General features: G+C 45.8%; 1 protein-coding gene across 1 annotated transcript; it reads left to right on the top strand.

The window, feature by feature from the left end:
* The first annotated feature begins 267 nt into the window (after positions 1 to 267).
* On the top strand, positions 268 to 14,346 carry LOC137281196 (uncharacterized). Its single transcript, XM_067812317.1, has 10 exons — positions 268 to 334; positions 4,317 to 4,537; positions 5,013 to 5,179; positions 7,574 to 7,824; positions 8,162 to 8,399; positions 9,537 to 9,714; positions 10,371 to 10,646; positions 12,007 to 12,192; positions 13,244 to 13,391; positions 14,081 to 14,346. The coding sequence occupies exons 1-10, from the start codon at positions 268 to 270 to the stop codon at positions 14,344 to 14,346; spliced, it is 1,998 nt and encodes a 665-aa protein (XP_067668418.1).
* The last annotated feature ends 1,377 nt before the right edge of the window (positions 14,347 to 15,723 follow it).

Here is a 15,723-nt window from a genome sequence, read left to right as displayed (position 1 = left end):
CGTGTTGTGGTGCCATCTTGAGTTTCCAGCTACTGTGTGAGAGGTGACATTCACTTGCAGTGCCTCCGATTACATTCCGGGAAAGCCCCTATAGATATACGTATCTCTTGTGTCAGCGATACGTAAAGCCACACAGTATAATACCCATGTAATAAGTCACAAAGTAGTGGAAGGTTATTTACATGTCTGACACGCCTTTTTGTGACAGACGGGTATAAATTGGTTGGCTGCTCTACTGGGGCGACTACTGTCGCCGACAGCACCAAAATGACATCTACACTGCAGCTTCTACTCGCTGTTGTCGCCGCGATCTCGGCTCAACAAGAACTGCTGAGTAAGTAGATGTAATTCGCCCTTCCTGATAGTAAGTGTTGGGGTATGTTTGTTGGGTATACTGGTTATGTAGGCACGAGTTTTTTATGGATGACAACTTCTTTATTGTGAAGAGTCACGACGTTTCGAAGTAAAGCATTCAATGTTTCACCTGACGAAGAAGTAAGAACATATATACTTCGAAACGTCGTGACTCTTCACAATAAAGAAGTTGTCATCCATAAAAAACTCGTGCCTTTATGTGTATCACTTCTAAATGCCATTCAAAGACTCTGTACTTGTTATGGCTCTTTAGTGTGTTACATGGATCAGTTTCTGTCAGCATGTCACCCCATGCGAGGTCACATGCATCCACTTCTCTACTTTTATCATCCAAAACAATCTTCGACAGAAAATATTACTTGTGTTAGATCAAACGATATCTCCTTGGACAGTACATTTTGTACAATACCCTGACAATGCATAACGCCCATGACTCACAATGGCATGATGACGTCACTGCTCTGAAATTCTAATGGTAGTACCGTGCTCAGAGATGTACATTCTTCATTGAAAATTAATGAGGAGTGATGATTCGTAATAAATAAAATCTCATCCTCGTCTTGAGATATCATACGAGGGGATGTCAATAAGTTTTGAGCCTTGAGCATTTTTCATACCCAAGTGTCACAGCCTATGGTACGACATTGAACCTTGGGGTGTAGCAGATGTGATATATAAATTTTGGTGTCCTACTCTCAAAAGTTATTTAACAGCTCACACTGACAGAAAGAGGCCCCCCTCACGGCAGTGAAGATGAATAAAATTGAGTATAGAGCAGTAATTAAGTTTTTAGCTCTTGAAGGAAACTCGGCGAAGAACATTGAAGAAAGGCTTTCAGCAGTTTATGGGAAGTCTTCCCCTTCATCTGCTACCATCAAACGATGGGTCAATGACTTTAAGCATGGTAGAGAGAGTCTTGAAGATGACGCCCGTCCAGGTCGCCCAACAACAAGCACTAGTCAGGAAAACATTGACAGAGTGCATAGACTTGTGCTGGAAAATCGTCGAATCACACTCCACGAGTTAGAGGAGACCACAGGCATTTCACACGGATCCGTCGAGACAATTCTTCATGAACATCTCGTCATGTCTAAGGTGTGCACAAGATAGGTGCCAAGAATGCTTACAGATGAAATGAAGCAAACAAGGGTCACCATAAGCAACTCCATGCTAACCAGATACAACAAGAATCCAGAAGATTTTCACTTTAGGCTAGTAACCTGTGATGAAACCTGGATCCACCACTATGATCCTGAGAGCAAACAAGAATCCATGGAATGGAAACATGTCACTTCTCCCAGGACCAAAAAGTTCAAAGCCTCCACATCAGTGCAGAAGGTAATGGCGACAGTCTTCTGGGATAGCAAAGGTGTCATCCACATAGATTACTTACCAAAAGGAAGAACAATGAATGGGGAATATTACTTGTTGAGGCAAGTGCGACAGTCAATCAAGGAGAAGCGCCGGGGCAAGATCAGACGTGGTATTCTTCTACATCAAGGCAATGCTCCAGTACACACCTCTCGCATTGCAACCGCTGCTGTCCAGGAATGCGGGTACGAAATCTTGCCGCATCCCCCCTGCTCTCCAGACCTGGCACCAAGTGATTACCATCTGTTCCCAAATCTCAAGAAACACTTGCGTGGTCGTAGATTTCAGGATGATAATGAGCTTATTGCTGCTACTGAGGCTTGGTTTGAGGACCAAAATGGCGCCTTCTACAGAGATGGCATCAACGATGGAACAAGTGTCTTGACTCACAAGGGGACTATGTTGAAAAATAAATGTGGTTCATACCAATATTTTGTGTTTTTCTATGCAAGGCTCAAAACTTATTGACATTCTCTCGTATATATCAACACTCGTTGATAAAAGTACAACTATTTTCAACTAGCCTCAGATATTCGCAACTTTATCAAATCAGTTGATACTTGGGTGAGATTCTCTACACACATGTGGTTATACTGAGGCAACGCGCACATGTATGCGCACGCTCGTTCCTTGGTATGTGCCTTCGTGGTTTATTAATACAGCAGATGTTTGTGTAATATGTAAATGATCACGTCTGGACCAGACAGTCCAGTGATATAATCAACGGCCACGGTTTGAGGTACGATGACAAGCTTATCACCGAGTCTGCCATTTATTGACTCTAACAGGCATGAATTTCAGCTTCACAATTACTTATATAAAGGTAGATCCATAACCACAAAAGTGGAATAAGAACGAATTATATTAATGGGCCTTGAGAGAAAATGATACAGTGCGATTTGCACGATTTCTCGAAAGAAACTTAAGTGTTGGTCAAGTTTCAAACTGAGTTTGACAATTTGAAACAGTAGATTGTTTTACTCTGACTGCATATTTGAAATACTTCGCCTTGTTTGTACAGAAAAGATCCCATCCTGCCTGCGGACTATACGTTTTGGTCGGGTGGGTCCTTTCAACGTGTAAGTTGAAGTTAGACAATAACAACATGCAAGTGGAGCGTATCGAGTTATGACTCTGGTTACGTCGTGGAAGGGAGTCTGGTTGGATAGAGGTAGACGTGCTTATGTCTCTCTAAAGTAATATAGTTTAAATGATGTAATCTAAAACTTGAAAAACTGGTTTCTGGACATGGCTTTTTCAAGGATAGAAGTACTGTACAGCCGTGAGCTTAACCTTCTTTTCAGCGGTGGAGCACGGCTAAGGTAGAAGAATCAAGGGCACTCTGGGTAGAGGATACAGACACTGTCTGAAAGGAGACGTTGCTGTGTAGTATGTGGTGGGCGTGGTCGCCTCACCGTGTCCTGTTTGATGGATGTTCCATTTCTTTAGTTTGTGTTTTTCAGACCGCCGTTCTTTTGTCTGCCTTGTCCACACCACAGTTCTTTACATATGTAATGTTGTCTAGACAGCAGGTCTTTTGTCTGCCTTGTCCACATCACAGTTCGTTTTGTAGTTTATGTTGTCCAGAGAGCAGGTCTTTAGTCTTTGATGTCCAGACAGCAGTTCTTTAGTCTTTGTTGTCAAGACAATTGGCCTTTAATCTTTGTTGTCCAAAGCCGGTCTTTTGTCTTTGTTGTGCAGACAGCAGGTCTTTAGTCTTTGTTGTCCAGACAGTAGGTCTTTGGTCTTTGTTGTCCAGATAACAGGTCTTTAGTCTTTGTCGTCCATACAGCAGGTCCTTAGTCTTTGTTGTCCAGACAGTAGGTCTTTGGTCTTTGTTGTCCAGATAACAGGTCTTTAGTCTTTGTCGTCCATACAGCAGGTCCTTAGTCTTTGTTGTCCAGACAGTAGGTCCTTAGTCTTTGTTGTCCAGACAGTAGGTCTTTTGTCTTTGTTGTCCATACAACAGGTCTTTAGTCTTTGTTGTCCACACAGCCGTTCTTTAGTCTTTGTTGTCCAGACAGCCCTTCATTAGTTTGTGTTGTCCAGACAGCAGTTTTTAGTCTGCCTTGTAGCCGTGCCAAATGACTATATTTACTGGTAGGATGGGTCCCTTCACCATGTAAGTTGAAGTTAGGCAATAACAGAATGCTGGAGAGTATCGGGTGATGTCATGGAAGGGAAACTGGTTGGGTAGAGGTAGACTTGCTCAAGTATGTAAAGTATTATTGTTTAAAGATAAGACCTACAAATATACATATCACTTTAAAAGAGGCGTCTACACTCTCCCTTCAGATGTACTGAAGATAGATTAACTGTACATCCACGAGCTACCATGTTCCATCTCATTAGTTGTTGTCCAGACAGCCGTTCTTTAGTCTTTGTTGTCCAGACAGCCGTTCTTTAGTCTTTGTTGTCCAGACAGCCGATCTTTAGACTGCCCTGCGAAAGGTCACATTCAAACACGCTACCCTTCATATGATCTTAACGTCTCCCTGAAGGTTAATAACGATATTTACATTTCTGTAATTCCGGTCTTGACTGTTTGCTGAAGGATATTTCATTCACAGCGTACGAGGATCACCCCTGCATACGTGCGTGTGTTGATGGCGCCCCGCCCATGACGTGCGAGTATAATTTCACTCTGGAATACTATCACGTGTTGAGCAAGGCTTGCTTCATGTGCCCCTTCAACATCTCTGACTGCAGTCGACCTCACTGTGTCGCTGCGGACGGTGTCCGGAGGCCCGTTATCACCGTCAACAGGATGCTGCCGGGCCCTGCTTTGCATGTAGGTTGTAGGCTAGCACTTTCTCGTCTTGCAGCATTTCTATGAAGGCAAGGTACTTCTGTATGTAACACGTTGTAGGTGTTGTTGTGAACACTACCAGAGAATGGAGAATATTGTAAGTGTGGTTGTGAACACTACCAGGGAATGGAAAATATTGTAAGTGTGGTTGTGAACACTACCAGGGAATGGAGGGCATTGTAAGTGGAGTTGTGAACACTACCAGAAAAGGGAAGACATTGCATGTGTGGTTATGAAGACTGTCAGTGGGTCGCACGTCTCGGGAGATGCAGTGCCAAGGATATAGCTGATTTGGAATCTCTCTGAAGAAACTAGGTTTATCTGCTACGTAGAATATTTTGTTCAATGATTCGTTTTAAACAATTAACCTTTGCAATTGTTTTCACCAACATTGCTTAACCTTGTCTGCATGTTTGAAGTGTATTTGACCACAACGTCATCAACATTGCTTCCGTAGGTCTGCCTCAACGACATGGTCGTTGTGAACGTGGACAACAGGATGGAAGGAGCTGAGAGCACCTCTATCCACTGGCACGGTGTCTTCCAAAAAGGTTCGCAGCATCATGACGGTGTTCCCATGATCACCCAGTGCCCCATCCCGCCTTCCTCCAGCTTCCAGTACAGGTATGTCTCTGTCCACCCAGTGTCCCATCCCACCTTCCTCCAACTTCCAGTACAGGTACGTCACGCTGTCCACCCAGTTCCCCATTCCTCCTCCAGCTTCCAGTACAGGTATGTCCCTGTCCACCCAGTGTCCTATCCCACCTTTCTCCAGCTTCCAGTACAGGTATGTCTCTGTCCACCCAGTGTCCCATCCCACCTTCCTCCAGCTTCCAGTACAGGTACGTCACGCTGTCCACCCAGTTCCCCATTCCTCCTCCAGCTTCCAGTACAGGTATGTCCCTGTCCACCCAGTGTCCTATCCCACCTTCCTCCAGCTTCCAGTACAGGTATGTCTCTGTCCACCCAGTGTCCCATCCCACCTCCCTCCAGTTTCCAGTACAGGTACGTCACGCTGTCCACCCAGTTCCCCATTCCTCCTCCAGCTTCCAGTACAGGTATGTCTCTGTCCACCCAGTGTCCTATCCCACCTTCCTCCAGCTTCCAGTACAGGTATGTGTCTGTCCACCCAGTGTCCCATCCCACCTTCCTCCAGCTTCCAGTACAGGTATGTCTCTGTACACCCAGTGTCCTATCCCACCTTTCTCCAGCTTCCAATACAGGTATGTCTCTGTCCACCTAGTGCCCCATCCCACCTTTCTCCAGCTTCCAGTACAGGTATGTCTCTGTCCACCCAGTGTCCTATCCCACCTTCCTCCAGCTTCCAGTACAGGTATGTCTCTGTCCACCCAGTGTCCTATCCCACCTTTCTCCAGCTTCCAGTACAGGTATGTCTCTGTCCACACAGTGTCCTATCCCACCTTCCTCCAGCTTCCAGTACAGGTATGTCTCTGTCCACACAGTGTCCTATCCCACCTTTCTCCAGCTTCCAGTACAGGTATGTCTCTGTCCACCCAGTGTCCTATCCCACCTTTCTCCAGCTTCCAGTACAGGTATGTCTCTGTCCACCCAGTGTCCTATCCCACCTTTCTCCAGCGTCCAGTACAGGTATGTCTCTGTCCACACAGTGTCCTATCCCACCTTCCTCCAGCTTCCAGTACAGGTATGTCTCTGTCCACACAGTGTCCTATCCCACCTTTCTCCAGCTTCCAATACAGGTATGTCTCTGTCCACACAGTGTCCTATCCCACCTTTCTCCAGCTTCCAGTACAGGTATGTCTCTGTCCACCCAGTGTCCTATCCCACCTTTCTCCAGCTTCCAATACAGGTATGTCTCTGTCCACCCAGTGTCCCATCCCACCTTTCTCCAGCTTCCAGTACAGGTATGTCTCTGTCCACCCAGTGTCCCATCCCACCTTTCTCCAGCTTCCAGTACAGGTATGTCTCTGTACACCCAGTGTCCCATCCCACCTTTCTCCAGCTTCCAATACAGGTATGTCACTGTCCACCCAGTGTCCTATCCCACCTTTCTCCAGCTTCCAATACAGGTATGTCTCTGTCCACCCAGTGTCCTATTCCACCTTCCTCCAGCTTCCAATACAGGTATGTCTCTGTACACCCAGTGTCCTATCCCACCTTTCTCCAGCTTCCAATACAGGTATGTCTCTGTCCACCCAGTGTCCTATCCCACCTTCCAGTACAGGTATGTCTCTGTCCACCCAGTGTCCTATCCCACCTTTCTCCAGCTTCCAATACAGGTATGTCTCTGTCCACCCAGTGTCCTATCCCACCTTTCTCCAGCTTCCAATACAGGTATGTCTCTGTCCACCCAGTGTCCTATCCCACCTTTCTCCAGCTTCCAGTACAGGTATGTCTCTGTCCACCCAGTGTCCTATCCCACCTTTCTCCAGCTTCCAATACAGGTATGTCTCTGTCCACCCAGTGTCCTATCCCACCTTTCTCCAGCTTCCAATACAGGTATGTCTCTGTCCACCCAGTGCCCCATCCCACCTTCCTCCAGCTCCCAATACAGGTATGTCTCTGTCCACCTAGTGCCCCATCCCACCTTCCTCCAGCTTCCAGTACAGGTATGTCTCTGTCCACCCAGCGTACCACCCCACCTTACACCAACTTGGGAGGACTGCTAATTCGCAGGAAATAATCACCAAGCGATCACGTTGATCTTACCTGCCATGTTGAGAAGTTGTTGGGAAGCTCTTTATGTACCTCTATCTCTCTGTGTGTCTTTTTGTCTCTCTTCTCTCTCTATGTATATGTCTATGTCTCTCTTCTCTCTCTATCGATCCCACTGTGCATCCCTCTCTCTTTTCTCTCCCTGTCTCTCTTTCTGTATCTCTTCTGTCTCCCTGTCCCTCTCTCTCACCTTAATCTTTATCCTTTGTCGTGGGTTAACTGTAGCGCTTGTGACTACTGGCCTCAGTTCCGCGGCGATGGGTAGCCGTCATGAGACGATGCATCAGTAACTCTATCAATCAATTGCCTACCTGTGTACTCCAGGTTTAAAGCAGCCAATCGAGGCTCCATGTACTGGCACTCTCACTCCGGGCTCCAGCGTAATGACGGCGTGTTTGGTGCTTTCATCATCCGGGAACCTGAATCACGTGACCCCTCGTCTCACCTCTACCAGCATGATCTTCCTGAACATACCATGATTGTGCATGACTGGTTGACTCACATATCCACTACACGTTACACGGAGCTGCTGTTTGTGGGTGCCTTTACCTCTAAAGTCACAATGCTTATTAACGGTAAGTTGTGTCCACTTCCCTCGGTAACTACAACGTGAAACCACCTTACTCCGGCGAGCTGTCGTCTGGAGGATTATTGCATGCAGATCTACGGATGGTCGGTCTCTCACAGATTGTCCCTCATTACCATCCTCTGCGTGTAATGACGCATATGTACTTCACCAGATTTTAAAAAGCCATATCTCCTATCCCGTCACTTTAAAGCTGACACGTGACACCGGTGTTCAGAGCGTTCACCAGTCCCAAAAGAACCTGAAATCGAGACAGATTGTTAAAATTCACTCAAACATATTTCAACACTGACACTTAACGCATGCTTTGTTCTCGTTTTGCTCAGGCCGCGGCGCCTACCAGGACTTTATTCACCCTAACACCAACGAGACGGTGTACACCCCGTACTCCGTGTTCCGGGTACAGAATGACACTAAGTATCGCTTCCGGGTCATCAGCAGTGCCATCTTGAAGTGCCCCATTCAGATCTCCGTGGACGACCATGACGTCACCATGATTGCCAGTGATGGCGTCCCGTTCCACCCTGTAGTTGTCAGTTCATTCAACGTCTTCCCAGGAGAAAGGTTAATATGATACAATGGCAATAAATTGACACGGCAACCCATTTTGAAATACAGCGACCCATGTGCGTGAAGGTAGAATTTGGTGGGGACTACCCTGATACCGTGTGTATGCCCATGTGTGTGAAGGTAGGGTTTGGTGGTACTACCCTGATACCGTGCGTATGCCCATGTGTGTATTTGTTGGTCCTTCCCTGATACCGTTTGTATGCCCATGTGTGTGAAGGTAGGATTTGGTGGTACTACCCTGATACCGTGTGTATGCCCATGTGTGGATTTGTTGGTCCTTCCCTGATACCGTGTGTACGCCCATGTGTGTGAAGGTAGGATTTAGTGGTACTACCCTGATACCGTGTGTATGCCCATGTGTGGATTTGTTGGTCCTCCCTGATACCGTGTGTACGCCCATGTGTGGATTTGTTGGTCCTCCCTGATACCGTGTGTACGCCCATGTGTGTGAAGGTAGGATTTGGTGGTACTACCCTGATACCGTGCGTATGCCCATGTGTGGATGTGTTGGTCCTTCCCTAATACCGTGTGTATGCCCATGTGTGTGAAGGTAGGATTTGGTGGTACTACCCTGATACCGTGTGTATGCCCATGTGTGGATTTGTTAGTCCTTCCCTGATACCGTGTGTACGCCCATGTGTGTGAAGGTAGGATTTAGTGGTACTACCCTGATACCGTGTGTATGCCCATGTGTGGATTTGTTGGTCCTCCCTGATACCGTGTGTACGCCCATGTGTGGATTTGTTGGTCCTTCCCTGATACCGTGTGTACACCCATGTGTGTGAAGGTAGGATTTGGTGGTACTACCCTGATACCGTGTGTATGCCCATGTGTGGATTTGTTGGTCCTTCCCTGATACCGTGTGTACGCCCATGTGTGTGAAGGTAGGATTTGGTGGTACTACCCTGATACCGTGCGTATGCCCATGTGTGGATTTGTTGGTCCTTCCCTGATACCGTGTGTACGCCCATGTGTGTGAAGGTAGTATTTGGTGGTACTACCCTGATACCGTGTGTATACCCATGTGTGGATTGGTTGGTCCTTCCCTGATACCGTGTGTACACTCATGTGTGTGAAGGCTTGACTTAGTGGGGCTGCCTTGACACTTTGTGTATGCCTTTGTGTGTGCAGGTACGACTTTGTGTTGAACGCGGACAAGCCTGTGGGCAACTACTGGATCCGGGCTCGCGGCTTGATCGACTGCGAAAAGGACAAGGCCAGACAGGTCGCGATCCTTAGATACGACACCGCTCCAGAGACGGAGCCCAGCGCACCTACCGACTACGAGAGCTCAGTGCGAAGAGGGAAGGTAGGCCGCGAGTTATTAACAGTCCCCTAAAACATATATCCTGATATGATTCACGCACCTGATATGGACAACTAGCGTGAACACTTATTGTTCTTTATTTTTCCCTATACAAGTGTAGACAAGAGTCTTTATTGAGAGAGACAACAGTCTTGCTTCTGGAATGTGCCCCTGCTGCAGTATGTTATCCCAGAGCCCATATTTGGAGTTTGAAGCGGGTGGTCATAATTTGTAATCTGGGTTATTTTGTGCCCTTGTGGGTTATTGAGCTGCTATCATCCACTCGCTGAGACTGACGGCGAACAGGCCATAAAGTTCTACTATTGCTGGGACGCGCAGAAGCCGTTCACTAACATCAGAACCATCGTTGATACACTCTTCCTGTCACAGACAAACACTGAGCCACGCTTGGAACCGATTAGGTGACATTCCGGAAGCAGCAGAGTAAATACAAAACGCCACTTTACTACTTCGTGGTTAGTGCAACCTCGAGTATGAGCTATTAGCGGCCGTCCCCAAGATGCAAAATAGTCCACAAGATGTCATTCATTAGAACGTTTCTCTAAATATACATCAAAAGTAAACAGAGGTCCAGGTTGTATCAACAACCAAACTCCATTTTCTCCATATCATCTTCACATTGTCTCCATGTTCTTCAGCTTTTGAATCCCCTGAATGACAAAGGTTCCCCGGAGAGAATGCCGGTGTCATTACTGAATGCCACTCTGGCCGATCCAGTTGATCTCAAGGAGAAGCCTGACAAGAAATTCTACCTCACGGTTGACTTCAACAAGATCGACAACCACCGCTTCCATCATGAACTGTATTACCCTATGTCAGCCACGGAGTCGGATCTACCCATGCCACAAGCCAACAACATCAACAACAAGGAGCCACCGGCGCCTCTACTGACACAGTACCACCATGTACCACAGGCATGTTGTCACCACTGTCACACTACAAATATGTACCACAAATATGTACCATGTACCACTGGTATGTTGTCACCACTGTCACAGTACCACCATATACCAAAAATATGTTGTCACTACTGACACAGTACATTCATCTACCACAGATATGTTGTCACTACTGACACAGTACATTCATCTACCACAGATATGTTGTCACTACTGACACAGTACAATCATCTACCACAGGTATGTTGTCACTACTGACACAGTGCAATCATCTACCACAGGTATGTTGTCACTACTGACACAGTGCAATCATCTACCACAGGTATGTTGTCACTACTGACACAGTACAATCATCTACCACAGGTATGTTGTCACTACTGACACAGTACAATCATCTACCACAGATATGTTGTCACTACTGACACAGTGCAATCATCTACCACAGATATGTTGTCACGATGCTGTCACTACTGTCATACTGCAACGATTTACTGCCCACTTGGTTAACGTAGAGTTAGTTGCATACTGATCTCGTACGTCACAGGAGTGTCGTAACAACTTGACCTGAGACTCGAACGATTTGATTGGATAACAGATGACCTCTCAGTTTGGTCACGTTGTGACGGAACTGCTTTCTCATTCAAAACATACACGTGAAATGGCGCAAACTCCAGATGCCCATGCTTTTAGGACTGGTTTAAGGTGGTAAGTTTGTTCATAAACCTACTCGTCTGCCGTATAGAATAGTTTGGAAAGGGAGCATCTTTGAATCAGAATTTGTACAGGAACTCAGCTGGTCCTACTCAGTGTAGTTGACAAACCACCCCAGGCTAACGTTTACATATACATCCATGCACTGTGCAGCATGTATTCCATTGTACACGCAAGTCCACAATGCGACTGTTGTAGAAAGCAGAATGAATGCCATATTAATACCGTTAGGTTGTCTTTAGTGATGGGCCAGTGAAAGTTAGAATATTGGCTCTCAGCAACCCATTCTTGTCGTAAGAGGCGGATGATCAGGCTTGCTCACTTTGCTGACACGTGTCATTGGTTCCCAGTTGCGCAGATCGATGCCCGATCATTTAGAGACCACCTCGTTAACCTCGAATAGTGGTGAGTGCGGCGTAAAACTAAACTCTTTCACTCTTCGCTGACGAAGATGGTGCACTTTGAGCCTACAGGCCATGCGTTATTCTCACGAATCGTTTTGGATGGATTGGTAGATCAATGAAGGGATAGATGGACGGTCCAACAATGCGACTTGGGTGCATCTTTCTGCCCTCTACTACATTACCCACCCCGCCCAACCCCATCCCACCCAACCCCCATCCAGTGAGTTATCCAATACAAGAGAGAGCGATGTCTGTTTCAGGAACTGTTTTGTACCCCCGAGAACACCAGGAACTGCAGCAACCGCTACTGCGAGTGCATCAACATCTTGAAGGTCGACCTGGACGACACTGTGGAGATCATACTTATTGACGAAGGCTCATTCACCAGCACCAACCATCCCTTTCATCTCCATGGATACAATTTTCGGGTGGTTGCAATGGACAAGGTACGTGGTACTATGAACATTGGGGCAACTCGAGTTATTTCGTTAAAGGGTGAAAGATCATTCTGCACAAAGCCCTCAAATCAGGGGACATATACAGGGGTCTGAATGAGCTTTTTTTTTTTTAAAAAAAAAAGATCAGTTTTAAGTAGCATGTATAGGGTTTAACATGGGTTTAAAAGCCCTCGTAAAACATCAGTGCGATGAGTTTTCATACCCCCTTCACATAAGTCAACACAGGGACAAGAATTAGTCAAGTGTAGCGAGTTTTAGCGAATGAGTGAGTGAGTGAGTTGAGTTTTACGCCGCACTCAGCAATATTCCAGCTATATGGCGGCGGTCTGTTAAGAATCGAGTCTGGACCAGACAATTCAGTGATCAACATAAAGAGCATCGAGCTGTGCAATTAGGAACCAATGACATGTGTCAAGTGTCGATCAAGTCAGCGAGACTGATCACCCGATCCCTTTAGTCGCCTCTTACGACAAGCTGAATCGGCTTTTATGGAAGCATGGGTTGCTGAAGGACTATTCTACCCCGAACCTTCACGGGTCTTTAGCGAATGAATATATCTTCATGCCATTTGGTCAATATACTGGCAACATGACAACAAACAACACCATGAATGGGCCTCATGCATTGTAGCCATGTGTGGTCAAACACAGGTCGGTTTTCTTCCGTTATTGTGCGTCTGGGGCTACTCTCACAACTACTTTAAGTTTAACATTTCAGTATGGTTACCTTGATGACTTACGATCACCTTAGTGCTTTGTGATAGGAGTCCGTAATCGGATCACGCCACGTTCACTGTCCATGCGTTCGTAGGTGTTAAAGAATTGATCATAAACTATTAGCTGGGCCGTCATCCACGTCCGAAGTACACATACTAGAATTAGCATATACAATATGTGTGTAGTAAAACACCGTTCATCCTTTCTCGGAAATATGGTTGCGATTAACGCATTTCGGATTATCGAATGGTTGATTTCGAATGCCGTTATGCTGACATATGTGAAGATGTTTCTAAAGCTCTTATCTTTGATTGATCCCCTAGGTAAACAATTCCACCACTCTCCAGGAGGTAATGAAACTGGACAGCGATGGTTTGATCAGGAGGAAGCTGGCCATGCCAATAGCTAAGGACACCGTCACTATTCCAAATGGCGGCTACACGGTCGTCAGATTCAAGGCCGATAACCCAGGTATGTACGGCGGGACTAGAAGATATCACACTTACAAATCCTTTTACAGTCAAGTAGATTTTTTAACCACGTGATCAGGCGTGACCTGTGTATGTGACATACTCACAGTCTTATGTTGTTGGCAACACGCATCTGGTACTGCCGCATTCCGATCCGGTGTGACGTCCGGTATCTATACCTTGTGTACAGCTAGGGTGTCAATTTACGGCCAGCACTTCACTTTCGACATGACAGTCTTTTCATGAGAGAATATACGGGGAATTCCCGTCCCGACGGTAGGCATGGTAACATCGACGCCTACGTCATTAGGGTCGACGAGTCGGATCCGGGAGCGGCGTGGTCATGAAAGCCAATTTTCTGTGAGAAATCCGATCTGTTTGCGTGGTCCTTGGTTTAGTACCTGGACGTCAGGGAGTGCCTGTCTCGGTCAAAAAGTGGGTGTTCGGTTTGAAGATCCTCGGCAAAAAATCCTAAATTTACTTAGGTTAAATGTCTCTTTTCATTTGCTAACAAGAAATGTATAGAACAACAATGTTTTTATGTCTTTTAGCGGCATTTAGACGTTGTTATAGATGACCAAGGGCTGATGGCCAGGGTGCCAGGTCACGAGGGAAGATTAGGAAATCAAGAAAAAGGTAATTAGGCCGGGTAGATTATGAGTCGACTGATACACTTCTGTTCTTTATCAGGTTTCTGGCTGTTCCACTGTCACGTGACATTCCACAGTCTGCTGGGTATGGGCGTGGTCATCCAGACTGGGGAGGTGTCCCATATGCCCCGCCCCCCTAAAGACTTCCCGATGTGCAGAAGTTGGCAGTACACTGGGGAGACTGACGGCGATATGACGTTTTGTAGCTCAGGGGGTCGTCTAGGTTCTTCCCGGGCTGTAATAATGCTGTGTATATTTATGTTACTGTACCCGTCTATCCGTCCACAGGGACTCAACCAATGTTGACATCTTTCAACGTCTGTGAGCCAGACATGAAGTCCAATCTTACCGCTCTTATCTCAGGAGACAAAACATGTTCTTGCATAACATTACTTAGTTAGGTACTGTCTGAAAAATTAGAATCACTAGAATCACTAGAATCACTAGAATATATGTCACATATATCATTATCTCTATTGTACATAGTCTAAACCATGTAGACAGTGTCTAAAGTGTGCCAGATGGATGGGATTCAGTGCAATACCTGGGAAGCGAGTGATGAGTTTTGTCACACTGACATATGCCACCTGATCAGTGATCACATGCAGTGCACAGAAGGGCGACATTACACCAGGTTTCATAAATCGGTTATGACGAAATTGGCAAGCAATAGGTTAGAATTAGGTACAGGTTAGTTCTTCAGACTGCACACCAGGAAGTGCTGGCAACTATACCACAGAATATGTAGAGACCATACGGGTACAATCTGAATTCTGTTTTGAATCTCGAGCATACACAAAACATTCACTTAGTTTGAAGTGTATGCTTGTACAGGGAAGTGTATGCTTGTACAGGGAAGTGTATGCTTGTGCAGGGAAGGTGTGCCGGTGAACACATCATCTGCTATACAAACGTTGTACATCAACGTCACAGAATACAAAAGAGCTGCATATCCATGGCAATTGTCATCATCCTTCTTGTAAATACACTTAGGAAATATAGGTATCCGCCAGTGAGTATGGCATGATGTATTATACACTGAAGATTAACTTGTAAATAAACACGTTGAACTTATAAAAATCAACTCTTTGTTTTTGAACACTACTTGATATGGAAAGCATATCAATAAACATAGGTGGTCTCGCCCTGTGTTCATTGTCTTGCTTCGAAGAGAAGCATATTCTACCTGTACCTTGTGTCTGTTTGATCATGACTGTTTGTTTCTGTAATAGGTAAATGATGGTCTTGATTGTCACGTCTCCTTGTAGACGGCGGATGATTTGTTTGATTGGCATTATTAGAAGCTGGAGAGTGATAGAGGGTAAGATTCTTTATGGATAACAACTTCTTTATTACATATGATGCGACATTTCGGTATAGATCCTTATACCGTTGTCAGGCAAGAGTGGAGTAATACATCACAGAACAGACTTATATACATGGACAGGGATAAAGCAATAACAACATGTATAGGTATGGATCAAAGGCGGTTGAATAACAACAACAACAATGGATGGTAGTAATGATGTGACAATAAGAGGAAGCCAATAGTAGCTGTAGCTGTAACAAAGTATACATGGCTCATAGGGTAAGTAGTAATGATGCTGGTGAGCTGTAATCTGTTATTTTTATCAGTTCATTGTATGCAGTAGGGATGCGATATCCCTAACCTCTGTTGATTGA

Source organism: Haliotis asinina, chromosome 4 (assembly GCF_037392515.1).
Source record: "Haliotis asinina isolate JCU_RB_2024 chromosome 4, JCU_Hal_asi_v2, whole genome shotgun sequence".
Classification (NCBI taxonomy): Eukaryota; Metazoa; Mollusca; class Gastropoda; order Lepetellida; family Haliotidae; genus Haliotis; species Haliotis asinina.
This window is presented reverse-complemented; position numbering and strand designations above follow the sequence as displayed.

Excerpts from the sequence above, each read along its gene's own strand:
- LOC137281196 (XM_067812317.1), top strand. The coding sequence starts at position 268 with ATGACATCTACACTGCAGCTTCTACTCGCTGTTGTCGCCGCGATCTCG. Across the intron at positions 335-4,316 it reads GGCTCAACAAGAACTGCTGA|CGTACGAGGATCACCCCTGC; the intron begins GTAAGTAGATGT and ends TTTCATTCACAG. Across the intron at positions 10,647-12,006 it reads AGTACCACCATGTACCACAG|GAACTGTTTTGTACCCCCGA; the intron begins GCATGTTGTCAC and ends TGTCTGTTTCAG.